The following is a 20,048-nucleotide window of genomic DNA, read 5'->3' as shown; positions in this document are numbered from 1 at the left end:
CTGGCTCAGCATGTCCACTTCTCTGGGGAGGAGGGATTATAAAGAGATTCCTTCCTCCTGCTGTGGCCGGTGATAAGAGGCCTGTTCTAGACCACAGCCTCCACCTGATTGTAGGACATGCAGTTGCTATGGTGCAGACTTCACTGGGGGGTCAGACCCCTGGCCCAGGGCATGGTGGACCCTAGCTTTGACCCCCTCTGTCATATGGTGGCCCAGGGCCCGTGGGGCCACATCTGGGAAAGCTCAGCCTCTGCATGGTCTCCCTTGTTCCTTGCAGGACCAAGAGAAACCACAGAAACTGCTGGAGGGACAGGAGGTTTGGGTTATAGGGACCCTGAGCCCATCTGTACAGATCCTTGAGGCCACCCCACTCTGTGCACAGAATGCTGTGGCTCCCATATGGGCTCCTTCTGGCCTTTGACCAGAGGGTACATAGCCAGTTTCTTGCACCCACTGCTGGGTGCCAGCCAGCAGCCTGCTTGGCCTTGGTTGCCACTAGAGGTCAGACGATGGCTGTGGAGCTTTCAAGCAAAACTCGCATTGTGGGCTACAGCCCTGCTACCAGGCAGCTCCAGGAACCTCTGGTGCTGGTTGGATTAGAACTCCCAAGTTCTCCAGCCTGGACTGAGGCTCTGAGCACAGCCCAGGATGAGTGAGGGACTCACAGGAGGCTTCCGGCTGCTGTGTCCAGGTGTGGGCTCAGCTCCAATGACTGCGGCTGGTCAGCTCCTGCTCTGGCTGTGGGACAGGTGACCCCGAGCTGCCTCCAGTGCCCTCCACAAGAGAGATGCAAAATTGGAAAACCCAAGTGGGCTCTTTCCAACCTGCCTGTATCACAATGTCCTCACTGCCGGCCGTACGCCCAGCAGATCTGTCAGGAGTGGGGCAGGAGGGGACAGCATGAGGACCAGCTGTCGTCCCTGTCACAGACTACACTGTCGGCCCCACAGCTGCTGCTGCAGCCCTGTGCTCTTTCCTGTCGAGCAGGGCAGCCGCTCCCTGCGGGCATAGATCAGTCTCCCCACGGACCCCACCACCTTTGCCCAGGCCTGTGCCGTGTGGCCTCGTGGGACCTCAAGTTTGTGTTGGAAACTTTTAGTCTAGGTGCTTTTGAGGAGTTTGAGCAGGGTGTGGGATAAATGCCAGCCTTTCGACCTGCTCTGCTGTCTGCCCTGCCCACCTCCTTCATGCCCTGGCACTAGCCAACCAGCTTCATGCAGCCCTTTGAGACAGGCTCGGAATCCATGCTGCCTGAGGGCATCTGTGCCCAGAGCAGTCCAGAAGTTTCTTTGGACTGACAAAAATAGACCTATCTGCTGTAAACGTCTCTACCAGGGCTATTTAATGCCAATGACAAACCCCTCTCAAGGTAGGGACTAAGGGTACTCCTGGGGAGCCTATGCAATGCCAGAGTCTGACGGATACTTGTGCAGCAGCAGCTTTCAGAGCAGGCTGCTTGTCTTCCCTTAGTGCTGGCAGCATGCGGGTCATGTCAGAGCACCCATCCTTTCAGAAGCAGGTGCCTGTGTACAGTGGGGTGGTGGGAGGGTGAGTGTGCGGGGTCTGGAGGGCAACGACCCTTAGCTCAACTCGGCCTCTCAATGGCAAGTCCTCCCTTGACCTCTCTATTCCCATCTCAGCTGAGTTGTGGCTGTCCTATGCTACCTGCCTTGAAGGTTATTAGGAATTAAACACATGGAGGTACTTAGTGCAATGCCTGGCATGACACAGGGGCCCAGTGATTCCCTAGTTAAGTATGGGCCTCATAGGTGTGTGTGCACCTTGGCTCTGACACATCAAGGCTGAGGTGAGAGCGTCCTTGGCCCCTTGAGGAACAGTGCTAGACTGGCGAGCAAGGCAGAGCAGGGCAGCTGGGCTCCCAGGGGTCTTTTGAAGCATGGCAAGCATGCTTGGAGCCACCAAATGGTTTTGAGACTGGAGACGACCTCCTGTGTCTAGCTGGTTTGGGCCAAGTGTGGTGGCTCACGCCTATAATCCCAGCACTGGGAGGCCAAGGTGGGATGATCACTTGAGCCCAAGTTGAGTCCAGCCTGGGCAACCGTTGAGACCTAATCTCTACAAAAGCATCACAAAAATTAGCCGGGTGTTACACCTGTAGTCCCAGCTACTCAGGAAGCTGAGGTGGGAAGAGCGCTTGAGCTCAGGAGTTGAAGCTATGATTGTGCCACTGCCCTCCAGCCTTGGTGACAGCAAGACCATCCCCAACAACAAAAAAAACCACCACAAACCTTGGTCTGGCTTCTAAGGAAGGGCTGGAGACACTGAGGGGAAAAGCAGGGAACCCAATGAGGTGATGCCACGGAGGTGGGGGGCTGTGGTGGTTTGCACTGTCCTGGATTTGGAAGAGAGCTAGGTTGGGGGCTGGGGTTTGAGAATGGGTCATGGATGACTCCAAGGTTTGGGGCAGTGTGTTTGCTGACCTGGGGTGTAGGGAGGATGCGGCAGGAGCAAGCCCTGCTCTACACGCATCATGCACCCAAACCGAGTTGCCCTAGGGAGAAGGGGCTGAAGCCAGAGTATGGGAAGGACAGCCAGGCAGTGTGGGGCTCAGGGAACCCAATGCTAGCCTTGGGGCCATCCTGCATTTAGGGATAGAAGAAAAAGGAAGCAATGAAGGAGATAGGAGAAAAAGAGAAGGAATGACCATTGATTTGGCAACATTAGAAGTCATTGGTGACTGAGAGGTGTTTTAGTGTGGGCAAAGAATGAAGTGGGTTCCAGAAAGGGAGGAGGCAGACATGGCTCTTTCCATGCGCTTCCTGTAGAAAAGGCCAGGAAGATGGTTTGGAGGGAGACGTATGATGGCTGGTTAAGGGAGGGTTTTCCAAATGCAGAGAATCAAACACATACTAGCACAGGAAATGACCAGGGAAACTGCAGAGGTGTACGCAATACTTGTCCAGAAGTGCTGGGATGAGAGGGCCCGACCCAGTCCGCCTGAGGGATTGTCCCTCACCTGAGGGAGCAGCTCCTTAGACGCTCCTAGTGCCTGATCCCACGGAAGGCGGTTATTTCCAGTTCTTCCGGTGCCTCCCTTACCTGGATCTCTCCTTGAACCTTTGGACACTAGTGGGTCTCTGAGGGTGCGTCAGGGTCAGAGTCTGTTTCCATGTCACAACCACTTTAGATTTCACCTCACACGACCCCTGAAAGCACCCTTCTCCTGGGTGGGGTGGGAGCACGCTCCCAGCAGACACGCAGTGACTGTGGAACAGAGGCCGAGAAGGATAACTGTTTATAAACATTTTGAATTTTATTTAAAAAAAAAAAAAAATCACAACCATGAACATTGTTACAGTTAGAGGCCCTCTTGGTTCTCCACAATGATACTGAGCATGCTCACAAGGGGTTCCCATTGTTAAAGTCTTAGTTAAACAACCATTTTTAAAAGAAGGAAAAAAAAACTCCGCACACTACCATTTAACTTGTTTTAATGTTTCTTCACAAATGGTGAAAAATACTAAAGTACAGACAAGGAATAATCATAATGTTGTGGCCAACATTATAAATATGGAATTATAAATTTAAAACATTTTCTGGTTTAAAAAATAAATCTGGTAGTCAATGCAGCTCTGCGGGGTCTCTGCATCTAGTAGGGCCGATCTCTGCGCTCCTGACGGTGCTCGCCTCTGCAAGGCAAAGAGGGCTCTTTGGTTAGAATGGGGAGGGGTGAGGAAGCCCTTCCAGAGGCCCCAGGTGCCCCTTCCTGACTCCTCCCAAGCACTGGCACAAGCTTCCTAGCGCCATGGGAACTTGCTCCAACCAAGCTGGGAGGGGCTGTCCTCTCACTGTGCCTGGTGGCCCACAGCTGCTTTTCACCAGCACTTACTTATCCATTTTTCCAGGTCCTCCACGTCCTCCTCTTCTTCCTCCCATCTGTTCCATCAAAGGTCCAGGGGGCCCCCCAGGGCCACCTCGTCTTCCTCCACCAAAGCCACCTCGGTCCATGCCTCGGCCACCACGGAAGCCACCTCTGTCTCCACCACGGCCACCTCTGAACATTCCACCAGGACCACCACGATCCATGAGGCCACCTCTTCCTCCCCGCATGCCACCAGGGCCACCTCTGCCACGATCACCACCTAAGGTGAGAAGAGCAGGGCGAAAGCAGTCAGTGGGTGGCTGCAGAGGCCCTGGGGACACTGGAAGCTGCTCTGCTTCCTTCTCTCACCGCAGAAACAAACCAGACACTTCACTCAATCTCAGCATCAGGCTGACAATTTAGAAATGACGACAGGACGACAACTCAAGGTTCTTAAGCAGACGGCAGCTGCAGTTTACCAAGCTCACAGATAAGAAAAGAGGTTTAGCATCATGAAACCTGCACCTACCTGGGGGTGGGAAGGGTGGCGGGAGGAAGCCTTCAGGTTTTGGGGCCTTACACTGGTTGCACTCTGTTCTCCAGGCGAAGTTCTGGTTTCCACAACCCCTGCATACAATTACATCACAGCAGAAATCACCAATTGAACTAAGGAAGATAAACAAGGAAAGGTGGTGTGTGAACAGGTACACACTCACTATCAGGATCTATGTACACCCAGGTTTTAGGGCACAGCCTAAGGCAGCAGTGCGGCCACAACACAGGTCAAATCAATCTTCAGAAGGCTCTGAAGCATCCAGGGAATGGCGGACTAGTGCCCCTAACCAGCCTTCAGGGTCATCCTTCTGTTCCTCTAGACAGAGCCATCTGCTCTAGAGTGGGGATGGGGTGAGGGAAGGGTGGCTTCACTCGTAGGGTATCAATTTGCCAAGACAAGTACATACGGATTGGGACACTGCCAGTCTCCAGCTCGGTGCTGGACGTTTCCTCCTCCGGAGGGGTTCCCTCGGGAACCCCGGGGTCCTCTTGGAGGAAAGCCTCCTCTATCTCCTCCACGGCCTCCCATGCGACCCATGGGTCCCCCAGGACCTCCTGGGCCTCCTGGACCTACAAGAAACAGCAAATCATTTCTCTGTAGCACCAGATTTGCTATGGGAAATAAAAATTACTAAGTAAACCCATAGATACCACTGTTGTCATTTCCCCATCACCCGTCCCATATGTTTCCGTGTGGCTCAGGCATCAGCCCCTTCCCTGTGAGGAGCGTGTTCCACGTGCTCTACAGGAAACAGAGCTCCAATTCTTTTTTTTTTGAGACGGAGTCTGGCTCTGTCGCCCAGGCTGGAGTGCAGTGGCGCGATCTCAGCTCACTGCAAGCTCCGTCTCCCAGGTTCACGCCATTCTCCTGCCTCAGCCTCCTGAGTAGCTGGGACTACAGGCGCCCGCCATCACGCCCGGCTGATTTTTCTATTTTTAATAGAGATGGATTTCACTGTGTTAGCCAGGATGGTCTCGATCTCTTGACCTTGTGATCCGCCCGCCTTGGCCTCCCAAAGTGCTGGGATTACAGGCATGAGCCACTGTGCCCGGCTTTTTTTTTTTTTTTTTTTGAGATGGAGTCTTGCTCTGTTGCCCAGGCTGGAGTGCAGTGGAACAAGATCTTGGCTCACTGCAACCTCCACCTCCCAGGTTCAAGCAATTCTCCTGCCTCAGTCTCCCAAGTAGCTGGGACTACAGGCATGCAGCACCAACATGCCTGGCTAATTTTTCTATTTTTAGTAGAGTTTCACCATGTTGGCCAGGCTGGTCTCAAACTCCTGACCTCAGGCGATCCACCCGCCTCGGCCTCCCAAAGCGGTGGAATTACAGGCATGAGCCACCACACCCAGCCAAACTCCCACAATTCTATAAGAAGCAGGCATGTCTATACAGACACAACCAAAGCCAAATAAATGGCAGTCTGGAGTTGACAGGCAGTGTGGCTTCCAGCCTCCCATGTTCTTCTCCTCTTCCTTTTACATCCACAAACATTCAAAGTATTGACTCTACACACAATTTTATATTTCTTCACTCTAGTAATCAAGTTTCTTAAGGGTAGGGAGTATATTGAAAACCTTTTAATGCAACATAGGAGATCAGAGCAAGTACCTCCGCGGAGTGGTGGTGGCATCCCTCTGCCCTCACGGGGTGGCATACCCCCCCTCATACTGTTCATTGGAGGCTTCTTCCGAGCAAGAGAGACTTTAAGTTTGCTCCCTTGAAAATCTTTCCCTGGAATAAGACAACAGAACATCAATTACTCCCCTATATTCCCTGTTCACCAACTCCATGACATCATCAAATGACCACTCCCAGATGCATTAGGTCTGCCCCTCCTGTAATCTTCTCTAAGATCTTTACTGACAAGGCCAGAAAAAGGCTTTTTTGAGATGGTGGTCTCACTCTGTTGCCCAGGCTGGAGTGCAGTGGCAAGGCTCACTGCAGCTTCAATCTCACAGGCTCAAGCAATCCTCCAAAGTAGCTAGGACTACAGGCATGCATCACCATGCCCGGATAATTTTACAAAATGTTTTGTAGAGGCAGTCTCTCGCTAGGTTGCCCAGGCTGGTCATGAACTCCTTGGTTCAAGCAATCCTCCTGCCTTGGCCTCCTAAAGTGGTAGGATTATAGGCAAGAGCCATCGTGCCTGGCCAGAAAAAGGCCATACACTTAAATATACTTAAAAACCTCTCTGCAGCCTGGCCAACATGGTGAAACCCCATCTCTACTAAAAAATACAAAAGTTAGCTGGGCGGGGTGACATGCGCTACTTGAGTGGCTGAGGCACAAGATTCACTTGAACCTGGGAGGTGGAGGCTGCAGTAAGCTGAGACTGCTTGTGCCACTGCACTTCAGCCCGGGTGACCAAGTGAGACTGGCTCAAAATATCAAAAACACAAGCAAAAAAATACTGTCTACCATAAGGAGGAAAATAAGCTGGTGGGAAGCTGACTGCATGGCGAAGAAAAGAGAACCAGGACTTGTTATTTGACACTTTCTTTGAGACAGAGTCTTGCTGCTGTCCAGGCTAGAGTGCAGTGGTGCAATCTCAGTTCACTGCAGCTTCAAACTCCCCGGGCTCAAGTGATCCTCCCACCTCAGCCTCCTGAGTAGCTGGGACTATAGGTATAGGAGTGCGCCACAACACCTGGCTAGTTTTTGTATTTTTTGTAGAGACAGGGTTGTGCCATGTTCCCCAGGCTGGTCTCAAGCCCCTGGATTCAAGGGATGCACCTACATTGGCCTCCCAAAGTGCTGGGATTACAGGTGCGAGCCACTGGACCTGGCCAAGTCATTCAATGCTTTCAAGTTGGTTTTCTCTTAAGTGAAATCCCAGCATTAATGTCAAGGCCTTATTTAAATATATATATTTATCTATATGCAAATGTATACTGGCTAAGATGTTCTTTTGAAGGGTTTTCTGTACCTTCTGATAATCTGTGCTTAGAAAAGTGTTTGCCACTTTAAGCTAGGTTGATTTGTAATACTAAAGCCTGAAAATAAAGGGATCTCCAGGCCGGGCGCGGTGGCTCAAGCCTGTAATCCCAGCACTTTGGGAGGCTGAGACAGGCGGATCACGAGGTCAGGAGATCGAGACCATCCTGGCTAACACGGTGAAACCCCGTCTCTACTAAAAAATACAAAAAAAACTAGCCGGGCGAGGTGGCGGGTGTCTGTAGTCCCAGCTACTTGGGAGGCTGAGGCAGGAGAATGGCGTAAACCCGGGAGGCGGAGCTTGCAGTGAGCTGAGATCCGGCTACTGCACTCCAGCCTGGGCGACAGAGCGATACTCCGTCTCAAAAAAAAAAAGGGATCTCCAAATCCAGGGTCAATGGCTGGGTCCTAATACTACTGAAGGGAGATCAGCAATCTACTTCCCCTAGAAAGAGATGGAAGGTCTTCTTGCTCCTATGGTTCACAAGTTCCTCCCTCCTGCCATACTCTATAGCCAGGGAGATTAAGAATGCCAGTGAGTACATCTTACCGTCAAACCATTCCACGGCAGCCTTGGCAGTAGGTGGGTCTTCATAGGACACTGTGGCATCGCCTTTGGGCTTTCCTGTTTCCTTGTCCAGGTAGATGTGGATCATGGGTTGCCCAGTTCTCTTGTTCATCTAGACATAGACCAGCATAGTTAGGCATGACTAGAATATACTAATTTGGGAGAAAAAAGTCCAGGCAAAATCCAGGCAGAGTACCAATTTTTCACATGTAGTAAGTCACTAAATGTCACTGTTTCCCCACTTTAAGTTTTTCAGAATTTTAAGTTATTTTCTCCTCTATCCCTGCTTTATCACAAAAACCAAAGTAGACCCAAAGTTACAAAGTGTGGAAGTGAACAGGATAGGCCCCACTCCTTCCTTAGCCATCTTCTGATGCTGGTTCGCCTGCCCTGGCATTTTCTATGCCCAGACAGGTACCCACTGAGCACAGCCACCTCGTAGGGGTAGTCAGGCTTTGATACCACCACATAAGACATGAGTGGCATAAAGAAAATTATCCTTAAACCATGAAGTAGGGCTGGGCGCGGTGGCTCAAGCCTGTAATCCCAGCACTTTGGGAGGCCGAGACGGGGGGATCACGAGGTCAGGAGATCGAGACCATCCTGGCTAACACGGTGAAACCCTGTCTCTACTAAAAAATACAAAAAAAAAAAACTAGCCAGGTGAGGTGGCGGGCGCCTGTAGTCTCAGCTACTCGGGAGGCTGAGGCAGGAGAATGGCGTGAACCCGGGAGGCGGAGCTTGCAGTGCACTCCAGCCTGGGTGACAGAGCAAGACTCCGTCTCAAAAAAAAAAAAAAACAAAAAAACAAAACAAAACCATGAAGTATAGTGCACAGGCTGTGAGTGAACTACAGTGATTCTTGGTTAGTCTAACACAGCCACTACTTCCTCCAGTTAGAAGAGATGACTAGTCTTTCAGCTGAGTATCAGATGTGGCTGACTTGAATTCAGGAGCCACCTTGTATAAGAATCTTCATGTGTACTTTTTTGCATTAAATATGAATACGATCAGTTGAGTCTGTAATTGTTTATATATATCCAGTAACATGTGACAGCAATCTAATTATAGGGCTTAAAAAAGATTACAACAGGATATATATATATTGATACCTCTGACTTAAAAAAAAGAACATGATACCTGAAGACTGTAACGAAAACATGGCAAAACTGTGGTATAAATAATGTGGAAATGCATTTTTTTCTTTTTTATGAGACAGAGTCTCACTCTGTTGTCCAGGCTGGTTTCAAACTCCTGGGCTCAAGCAATCCTTGGGATCCTCCTGCCTTGACCTCTCAAAGTGCTGGAATTACACCTGTGAGCCACTGTACCCAGCTTGGAAATCTATTTTAACATCTTTACTTCCAAAATTTTGACGGTAAATACTAAGTTTCTTAACCAGGATAAACTCCACATTCCTGGAAAAACTACATATTATATACATATTAAAAGCAGTCTTTTTAATATGCTCACACCTGTAATCCCAGCTACTCAAGAGGCTCGAGGCTTGAACCTAGGAGGCGGAGGTTGCCGTGAGCTGAAATTGTGCCACTGCATTCCAGCCTGGGCGACAGAGTGAGGCTCCATTTCAAAAGAAAAAAACAAAAGGAGTCTTGCATAGGGTAGACTATGACAGCAGACACTAAGAGCATTTTACTTTTGAGATGTGTGTGTTATCTATGCACAAACAACTACAAGTAGGGAGAAATTGCCTTATATAAGATTTACCAAAATCAACTGTATTTCTTTTTTTTTTTTTTTTTTGAGACGGAGTCTTGCTCTGTCTCCAGGCTGGAGTGCAGTGGCATCATGTCAGCTGACTGCAACCTCTGCGTCCTGGGATCAAGCGATTCTCCTGCCTCAGACTCCCGATTAGCTGAACAGGCGTGTGTCACCACACCCAGCTAATTTCTCTATTTTTAGGAGAGACAGGGTTTCACCATGTTGGCCAGGATGGTCTCGATCTCTTGACCTCCTGATATGCCCACCTCGGCCTCCCAAAGTGCCAGGATTACAGGCATGAGCCACCGCACCCGCCCAAAATCAACTGTATTTCTACACAGCAGTAATAACCAGAAAAGTGTCATTTAACGAAGACCATTAACCACAGCAACTTGAAAATAAACGAAACTAGAAGTAAAACTAGTAAAATTTGCAAGACCTTTACGGAAATTGATAGTCTTTACTGAAGATCTAAATAGGCTGGGCATGGTGGCTCACACCTGTAATCCCAGCACTTTGGGAGGCCGAGGTGGGCAGATCACATGAGGTCAGGAGTTCAAGACCAGCCTGGCCAACATGGTGAAATCCCATCTCTACTTACAAAAATTAGCCAGGGGTGGTGGTAGGAGCCTGTAATTCCAGCTACTCGAGAAGTTGAGGCAAGGAGACCCGGGAGGCAAAGGTTACAGTGAGCCGAGACTGCGCCACTGCAATCCAGCCTGAGTGAAGGAGTGAGACTCTGTCTCAAAGTAAAATAAAATAAATAATAAAATAAATAGGGATAGGCCGGGCGTGTTGGCTCACGTCTGTAATCACAGAACTTTGGGAGTTGAGGCAGCAGATCACCTGAGGTCAGGAGTTCAAGACCAGCCTTGAAAAACATGGTGAAACCCCGTCTCTACTAAAAATACAAAACTTAGCCGGGCATGGTGGCAGGCGCCTGTAATCCCAGCTACTCAGGAGGCTGAGGCAGGACAATCGCTTGAACCCAGGAGTCAGAGTCTGCAGTGAGCTGAGATCGCGCCACTGCACTCCAGCCTGGTGACACAGCAAGACTTTGTCTCGATAAATAAGTAAATAAACAAACGGAGAAATAGAATTTTTATGGGAAAAAAAGATCTCTCAGTATTACAAAAATGTAAATTCTCCTGAAATTACTTCATAAATTTAGTAAACATCCAATTGGGGTTTTAAAGTTTTGAAGTTCATGGGGTTCATAAACTAACTCAAAAATTAATACAGAAGAGCAAGAACTGAAAAACAGTCAAAATACCCGAAGAAAAATCTGCATTACTAGCTATTAAGAATTAGCATAAAGGCCAGGCGTGGTGGCTCAAGCCTGTAATCCCAGCACTTTGGGAGGCCGAGACGGGCGGATCACGAGGTCAGGAGATCGAGACCATCCTGGCTAACACGGTGAAACCCCGTCTCTACTAAAAAATACAAAAACTAGCCGGGCGAGGTGGCGGGCGCCTGTACTCCCAGCTACTTGGGAGGCTGAGGCAGGAGAATGGCGTGAACCCGGGAGGCAGAGCTTGCAGTGAGCTGAGATCCGGCCACAGTACTCCAGCCTGGGCGACAGAGCGAGACTCCGCCTCAAAAAAAAAGAATTAGCATAAAGACACAATAATTTAAGGTTGGGCGCAGTGGCTCATGCTTGTAATCCTAGCAGTTTGGGAAGCTGAGGTAGGTGGATTACCTGAGGAGGCCAGGAGTTCAAGACCAGAGTGGCCAACAGGTGAAAACCCATCTCCACTAAAAATACAAAAATCAGTTGGGTGTGGTGGCACGTGCCTGTAAGTCCAGCTACCTCAAGAGGCTGTGGTGGGAGAATCACTTGAACCCAGGAGGCTGAACAAGACTTAGTCCCTAGGGGTGGAGGAGGGAAGGCCGGGTGTAGTGGCTCACACCTGTAATCCCAGCACTTTGGGAGGCGCCAAGGTGGGCAGAATACCTGAGGTCAGGAGTTTGAGACCCACCTGACCAACATGGTGAAACCCAATCTCTACTAAAAAGACAAAATTAGCTGGGTGTGGTGGTGCAGGCCTGTAATCTCAGGTACCGGGGAGGCTGAGACAGGAGATTCGCTTGAACGGAGGTTGTAGTAAGCCAAGACTGCGCCACTGCACTCCAGCCTGGGCACCAAGAGCAAAACTCCATCTCAAAAAACAAAAAAAGGCTAATTTTTTTTTTTTTTTTTAAAGGAACAAACCATAAGATATCTAGAAAGAAGTCAGGCAAAAGCAACCTTAGAAAACAACTCTCAACAATTCACTCTCTTTAAAATGCTCTGTGGTTTAAAGTTTTGCCAGATGACCCAGTTATGCTTTTACCTTAACAACCCCACACTGCTTAAAGAAGTCTGCCAGATCATCTAGAGTCACATTGTCATTTAATCCTTGTACATAAATTGCACTGTTGTCAGAGTCTTCATCTGGATCTACAGGTGGGCCTTTCAGAGAAAACAAGACAAGAGAATTATTATCATGCATCTATAGGGGTTTCTTAACTATCTGATCACTACTGCCCAAGGATATTCATCGTAAATCTAAGAAAACTACCAAGCATACTAAGAAGAATGCTATCAAACTTTTGGTTTACTTCACTTAAGGCCATTATGAATAGATGCTCACAATAAAGGATTCCCCAAATTGTCCTTGACAGCAAGAATATCACGCTGGTCTATAAGGCTGCTGAACTCCAGGCATGCATTTACCTCTGTACCATTAATTTATAAAGCACAATATGAAGTACAAGAATTCAAAATTACCTAGATCAAGATCTGGTCCTTCATCCATGGGTCCTGCCAACCAGGAAAGATCATATAAAATATTATTAGTGCACGTCTTGCAAGCTACAAACCTTACAAACACACATAGCTATCTACTATACCACCATTTGATGGGGATTCATTAAATTCAAAATGACCCGCACTGCTAAAATGGAGCAGTGCCTCTTTTAACATTTGTGAAAGGTTTGCTAGGGTTTGCTTTTTTCTTTGCTGGTTTGCTTCTAAACCATTAACCAAATACACTCTCAATGCTTATGTGCCAAATCAGTGTTAAATTTAAGTCAAAATTTTTCCTCTAAATAAACCAAATTTAAAAATTTATTCTCCCCCATATTACAGAAGCAGTTACTCAATACTTGAAGTTACCCTTTGTTTCGTAACCATAGGTTAACCTTATTACCCCTAAGACAATGCCGGCAGTACCCATTAGTCTCTTTTGTACAGATCATTTTTTAACCGCTTATGAAACTAATAAAAAAATTATAGTTTTCTAAAAACTGACTGCATTTTTTTTTTTAAAACACTATCTATGGTAATACTCAAAAACTTACCACCAGGCTTATTGAAGCCACCTCGCTCTCCAGCGCTGCTGGGGGGATAAACGAAGAAATGAAGGCCTTTCCCTTTAAAAGCCAGTACCGCTCTGAGCCTTGGGGGGGCTCGTGGGGAAGAAGGGCACTGGCTAAACACATCTCCAAACAATGCATCTCTCTCATCTTGTCACTATGCCTTTCTTCAGGGCAGCTTGCTCAAATTTCCTCAATATACAACCTTGCTTGTCTGATTGTACACACCAGTGTGGTTGGTTCCTTTCATTTCGGGGGCTGGTATTAATAGTGCAATACTTGGCAAATTAGGAAGAAAAAATAGATCCCATACACCCACCCCATCAGGTGAAAAACCAGAAGAGCTTGGTATAGAGGGGAGGAGCAAGTGGGGGTTAAATGCTGTGATAAACCTTTCCATGTTCATAAAGGTGCACCCTCAACCTCTCCCAAGGGAGAGCCAAATGAGGCCCAGGGTTTCCTAACAAGTCACAGTATAATAAAGCAGGAGACAACCACATTAAATTCCTACAACACACATCAGAGGACGCATCCAGCCAATCTTCAGCATAAAGCCATACATCTCAGGGCACGAACAGATTTAACAATCGCTGTGAAAGGAGAATTTACAACAAATACCAAGGCTCAGCGGACTGGGGGTGCAACTTTATAGACATATCAGTTAGAATAATGACTATGCCATGTAAAATTACTTAAAGAGGGGAGGGGGAAATATGAATTGGACTTTGGGAGTTAAATTTTGTTTTCTTTAGAATTAAATAAAGGCAGCTCCCCAGTGGGAGGCCCTGAGTTTTTTCTAACCAGTATTGCACCTTTAATACCTGAATACACAATTTCAAGCTGTTGCATGCAGCTTTGTTTCCTTTTTAAAAGTACACACCATAAAATGTTCTCTCTCTTTAAACACAAAAGTTTACACTTTAATGTTACACAATTCTAGAGTATTATACCTCCTCTGGTTCATTACCAAACAACAAGTATGCAGTTACCAAAGTTACAGAAGGATTCCATTTATACAATGAATACATTTTGTTAAAAATATTCTATGTATATTTTTCCTCTCCATATGGACACCGTGTCTAGTCCCACTTTTCATTATGCTGCCGGCTGAGTACTGAGTACGGGTACTTTTTAAGTATTGAAGTGTATACAAGGCTCTCACTTTGTAACCTGTAGCATATAAATGCGACAAAGCATGTTAAAAAGTTTCCACGTTTAACAGCCAATGAAAATATCAAAATACTGAGGCAATGAAAAAGGGCATGTTAACAACATTGAGTGCCTTACCTGCAGAAGACACTGAAAACCATCACCACACCACAATAAAAAGGGGGGACAAGGGAAATGCCCCTGTGTATCCCCACAGGATCCGACAGACTGCTTCACAGTCTGTTGTAAAACCTATGGGGAAAGCCATGGTCTCTTCTATGGCTCCGAGAGACTTCTCATCCAGAAAGAGGGGCCCCCTCTATCAGCAAAGTCTAGCACAATTAGTAGGATTATAACTTCTGAAGTATTTAAATAAACTTGAAATTGTTTTTGCAATTTAAAAATACTAGGAATTCTAGGTGATTTGAGACGTGATGATAGTACTTTCAAGTGTCTATGTCTATTTTAAAACATCCAAAAAGTGAAACCTTTATAATATTTTCCAAATCAGAAGATTGATTTTACTTCATACCAAATCATTAAATTTTTGCCTGTTGTCAAACGACTTTCTTCCAATAAAGATTTCACTAAAGACTTAAAGTTATGCAGAATATGCAAAATAGTACTTTCAGTAGTGAAGAGTATTTGCTAATATGGAAGTTAAAGATCAACTTTAAGATCAACTTTAATTTTGAAGTTCATTCTATTTAAAAAAAATACTATTTAATTTTTCCTAGAATAGTGGCATACCAAATCAAATGTAAATATCTAACATTCTGCATAACTTTTTTTTTTTTTTTTTTTACTAGTTTATATAGGGACAGAACACACACAGAACTAAGCCTTCTGGATTATGTTAACCACCAATATTATAGCTCACCTTCATCAAAGTACAGACATCAGATAGGGAAAAGGGGATGGGAGAAGGGAGGGGAAGGGCAGGCAGAGGTAGCAGGGTTATGTCATTGATCTAAACAAAGTTTTCTAAACCAGATTGTGCCATCAATCAAAATGGTCAAACCAATTTAGACTTTCAACATCGCCAATAGGAAGTGAGCCTGTAATTATATACATTACTCTGCAAAATGCTATTGGATTTTTCTGTGCTCCATCCAAACTCTATGTATCAGGTGCACCTCAGGCTATAGTTTAAGAATTATGGGACAAAAATCTTGAATTATGTTCAACGACTCTGAGTACAAACAGAAGTTGGGGACAAACACTGTGGAAAACAGCTGCATTCCTTTTCTGCAGTATATACACCAGGGATTTCAAGACAACCATTCAAATGCAATTAGTTAAAAACTTAGGGTCATTAGAAGGGTTGTGTGTGTTCCATCCCAAATCTATTACCCACAGAGGCTTCTCACCTCTGGAAACCATGAAGGGAACTGAAAGCTCTGGTTTCAAAACCATTCTTTGTTCTCCCCGACCCAACGAAGTATACTGGCAGGGAAAGAAAATAAACTGCCACTTAATGTATGCCACAAAGATGACATTTCCATGTTTTAGAAGATGGCTTGAGCTCAACAGATTGTCCATGGAAATGCAGAAATTAATTTCTTATGTCTTTCAGTCCCTTCTTTCCATTGAAAATCCTATGGATGAAACAAAATTAGGTAAAAGGAGAAAAGGTTTGCTCTTACCCCATTCCACCGCGTCCTCCTCCCCGCCCACCTCTGCTCATGCCTCCACGATCAAATCCCCCTCTTCCCCTGCCCCGGTTATCAGGGCCACTCATGCTCCGGTTCTCTCCTGGTCCGGAAAATCCTCCAGACTCCTGCCCATAAACACCCATGCTACTGGGGTGGTCCTGTCGGAATGAACCTGAGGAAAGAGTCACATCTGTAAGCCATGGACCAGCATTTACACCACTGCCTGATGTACTTTCTCCTGGAATAACAAAATCCTCAATTGCAAGGCACTAACCAAGGCACCATCTTCTTTATAACACGATAAAGCACCCCTAATGGGTAGGCTAAGTTCAACAAAACTGCTGGTTCATCACAGCTGAAATAACCTTACATAGTTAGCCTAGAATAAACCGCTTCTAAACAAAAAAAAGCCCTCTGCCTAACATATAGTTTATAGGGTTCCCTATCCTAATATGTCTCCAAAAGCAGCTTTTGAGCTATACTCAAGAAATGAAAACAGAGCCAGGTTTCTCAGGGCTTTAGCACACTGCCAGGGGCTCAACTACATAAACCAACACTACTCCTTTCAGTTGTTGAGAAATCTCCGTGGATGGAACGTAATTTTAAAAGACCAATGATCCTGGTACAAACTAAATTCTGAAGATAATTTTGTGTTTTGGGTTACCTCTCTCCACATAGAAGAACTGCAAATATTCTGTGAGGTGGATTCTTTTTCCCCCTTTTCCTTCCCTATTTTTTTTTTTTTTTTTTAAAGAATCTTTATTTATTTTTAAAAAGACAGGGTCTCACTATGTTGCCCAGGACGGTCTCAAACTCCTGGTCTCAAGTGATTTTCCTGCCTTGGCCTCCCTCAAAGTGCTGGGATTACAGGTGTGAGCCACCGTGCCTGGCCTTTTTCCCCCTTAATGGATATAAACAAAACAGTAACCAAAAAAAAAACCATAGCTTTTATTTGACTATCAAAATCATAGTGGCCTGCAATAGCTGCCTCCCCACTTTACATTAATGACTAATAGGGAGGCCAAAAACGATCTTGGATTTACTCACTGCATACAACCTCCCCAAAGACAGCAGGACTAGCAGTCTAAAACATTTTTTTCTGATCAATTACAGTATCTCTTTTCTTCTTTGGCAAGGCATACTAAAAACAATTAAATTGGAAAAAAGCACTGAAATCTTCACTGGGACATCCAAGATGTTAGCTGGAATGTCATGCCCTCAAGATATGTGTCCTGGATTCCAAAAGCAAACAATGGTAAAGAGTATTCCCCTTGTTCAAAAACTCCAAACACAGCTGGCGTGGCAGTGGCTCACGACTGTAATACCAACACTCTGGGTGACTGATGGGGGAGGATCACCTGAGGTCAGAAGTTTGAGACCAGCCTGACCAAAATAGTGAAACCCCGTCTCTATGAAAAATACAAAAATTAGCTGGGCCTGGTGGTGGGCGCCTATCTCAACTACTCGGAAGGTGGGGGCAGGAGAACTGCTTGAACCAGGAGGCAGAGGTTTCGGTGAGCTGAAATCCCACCACTGCACTCCAGCCTTAGCCCCCAAAGTGAAACTCCATCTCAAAAGAAAAACAAACAAAAAATCAACCCCACAAAAAAACTCCAAACACAATCATTCTTATTTGGTTTTCTCTCTTAGCGACTCACTCTGCTGCCCGTAGCTGCTGCTCTGTTGGCTATATTGACTTGGAGCTTGGCTGTAGGATCCAGTTTGGGGGGGGTAACTAGTGGGAGGCTGCTGCCCATAGCTGCTTTGTTGACCGTAGCTACTCTGCTGTCCATAGCTGCTCGGTTGCCCATAGGTGTTCTGCTGAGAGTAACTGCTCTGATCATAACTAGTCGGCTGTGTAGAGGAATAGCTGAAAGAGAGGAGAAAAAAAAACAAAAAAACAAAACCCAGCTTTTTAGAAAAAAGAAGCTTGTTATTTCAAATCCCCTGAATAAAAGAGACATTCACAGCATGTGACACAGACATCCATAAAACAGTAGTTACTTTCTACACATCAACAATTTGAATTTCAAGTCAGCAAATATTTTTGTGTTCAAAATAAAACATTAAATGGGAGGGGGGAATTTTTTTTTTTTTTTGGAGACAGAGTCTTGCTCTGTCTCCCAGGCTGGAGTGCAGTGGCGCAATCTCCGCTCACTGCAAGCTCCACCTCCCGGGTTCACGCCATTCTCCTGCCTCAGCCTCCCGAGTAGCTGGGACTACAGGTGCCCGTCACCATGCCCGGCTAATTTTTTTTGTATTTTTAGTAAAGATGGGGTTTCACCGTGTTAGCCAGGATGCTCTTGATCTCCTGACCTCATGATCCGCCCACCTCAGCCTCCCACAGTGATGGGATTATAAGCGTCAGCCACCCTGCCCAGCTGGGAGGGGGAAATATTATAACCACCATCTGTATAACCCTTAAAGAGTTTCCTCTTAATCTCCACTCCCATTTAAAACAATGGTCATTTTCGGGTGGGAGCGGAGGTTCAAGCAAAGGCTCCACTTTGGGAGGCTGAGGCAGGCTGACTACAAGGTCAGGAGATCAAGACCACCCTGGCTAACACGGTGAAACCCTGTCTCTAGTAAAAAACACAAAAAATTAGCCGGGCCTGCTGGCGGGTGCCTGTAGTCCCAGCTACTTGGGAGGCTGACGGAGGAGAACCACTTGAACCTGGGAGGTGAAGTCTGGTATTGGCTCCTGCCTGTAATCCCAGCACTTTGGGGGGCTGAGGCAGGTGGAACACCTGAGGTCAGGAGTTCGAGACCAGCCTGACCAACATGGTGAAACTCCATCTACTAAAAATACAAAAATGAGCTGGGTATGGTGGCACGCACCTGTAGTCCCAGCTAGGTTGCAGAGGCAGCGGTTGCAGTGAGCCAAGATAGCGCCACTGCACTCCAACCTGGGAAACAGAGCGAAACTCCGTCTCAAAAAAAAAAAAAAAAAAGGGGGGGGGGGCCAAGAGCAGTGGCTCACACCTGTAATTCCAGCACTTTGGGAGGCAAAGGCGGGTGAATCACCTGAGGTCAGGAGTTCGAGACCAGCCTGACCAACATGGAAAAACACCATCTCTATAAAAAATACAAAATTAGCCAGGTATGGTGGCGCATGCCTGTAATCCCAGCTACTTGGGAGGCTGACGCAGAAGAGTCACTTGAACCCGGGAGGCAAAGGCTGCGGTGAGCCAAGACTGCACCACTGCACTCCAGCCTGGGCAACAAGAGCGAAACTCCATCTCAAAAAAAAAAAAAAAAAAAAAAAGAAAAACCACAAAAACAAAAAAAATCATCTGGTATGAAGCTTCACAAATCATGATGAGAAACAGTAAGGACACACATTTTAAAGTCCGCTTAAACTACGCCAAGCCAAGAAGTTCGAGGCTACAGGGGACTATGACTGTGTCACTGTATCCCATGCCTGGACTGTAACAGAGTGAGACCTGGTCTCCAAAAAGAAACAAACTAACAAAGCTTCTAACACACCACACCCCTCACCATTGCTGTGTGAATTCAGTAGTGTCTCACTGTGTACCTATCCAACTTGCCAGATTAACTGCTCTCAATGCAATAGGTACAAACCAGCTCTGTGGAAGAAGAGTTGTAAGCCCTGCCCACTTTTGCTCCAAGCTGGCTGTAATGAGAGACACCCAATCAATTCTACTTGTTCCTAAACCTGTTCACATCTGCTGCAAAAAAATGAAGTAAGTGCAAAAAAGGGAACTGCTACTTCTAGCAAAACTTTTAGGGCACAATTCAAACAATTTGAAAACCCACATCTAATTAAACATGGGTTAAGAAAACTTGCAGGCTGGGCATGGTGGCTCATACCTGTAATCCCATAATCCCAGTACTTTGGGAGGCCAAGGTAGGCGGATCACTTGAGGCCAGGAGTTCAAGACCAGCCTGGCCAACATTGTGAAACCCTGTATCCACTAAAAATACAAAAATTGGGCCAGGTGCAGTGGCTCATGCCTATATTCCTAGCACTGTGGGAGGCCGAGGCGGGCGGATCACCTGAGGTTGGGGGTTCAGGACCAGCCTGACCAACATGGAGAAACCCCGTCTCTACTAAAAATACAAAATTAGCTGGGCGTGGTGGCACCTGCCTCTAATCCCAGCTACTTGGGAGGCTGAGGCAGGAGAATTACTTGAACACAGGAGGCAGAGGTTGTGGTGAGCCGAGATCGCGCCGTTGCACTCCAGCCTGGGCAACAAGAGCGAAACTCCGTCTCAAAAGAAACAAACTGGCTGGGTGCAGTGGTTCACGTCTATCATCCCA

The 20,048-nt window shown here is 46.7% G+C and overlaps 1 protein-coding gene across 6 annotated transcripts in view; it reads right to left on the bottom strand.

Moving 5' to 3' along the window:
* Positions 1 to 3,255: 3,255 nt before the first annotated feature.
* The window catches only part of EWSR1 (EWS RNA binding protein 1), a 32,072-nt gene continuing 15,279 nt past the window's right edge, over positions 3,256 to 20,048 (bottom strand). For 2 of the 6 annotated variants that reach the window (XM_033233120.1, XM_033233122.1), the window contains 11 exons: positions 17,425 to 17,636; positions 15,758 to 15,938; positions 12,948 to 12,985; positions 12,376 to 12,408; positions 11,939 to 12,057; positions 7,866 to 7,995; positions 5,990 to 6,112; positions 4,786 to 4,948; positions 4,353 to 4,450; positions 3,851 to 4,103; positions 3,256 to 3,650 (listed from right to left, as the gene is read on the bottom strand). In XM_033233120.1, coding sequence (XP_033089011.1) covers positions 3,611 to 3,650; positions 3,851 to 4,103; positions 4,353 to 4,450; positions 4,786 to 4,948; positions 5,990 to 6,112; positions 7,866 to 7,995; positions 11,939 to 12,057; positions 12,376 to 12,408; positions 12,948 to 12,985; positions 15,758 to 15,938; positions 17,425 to 17,636 — 1,390 coding nt within the window. In that variant the 3' untranslated portion in view covers positions 3,256 to 3,610. Of the gene's footprint in view, positions 3,651 to 3,850; positions 4,104 to 4,352; positions 4,451 to 4,785; positions 4,949 to 5,989; positions 6,113 to 7,865; positions 7,996 to 11,938; positions 12,058 to 12,375; positions 12,409 to 12,914; positions 14,133 to 15,757; positions 15,939 to 17,424; positions 17,637 to 20,048 lie in introns of those variants that run through there. The other 4 variants (XM_033233121.1, XM_033233123.1, XM_033233124.1 and 1 more) reach the window with 3 other exon arrangements.

Source organism: Trachypithecus francoisi, unplaced genomic scaffold (assembly GCF_009764315.1).
Source record: "Trachypithecus francoisi isolate TF-2019V2 unplaced genomic scaffold, Tfra_2.0 Lachesis_group14, whole genome shotgun sequence".
Lineage (NCBI taxonomy): Eukaryota > Metazoa > Chordata > Mammalia > Primates > Cercopithecidae > Trachypithecus > Trachypithecus francoisi.
Note: the sequence above shows the minus strand (reverse complement) of the source record. Positions and strands in the feature narration are given on the sequence as shown.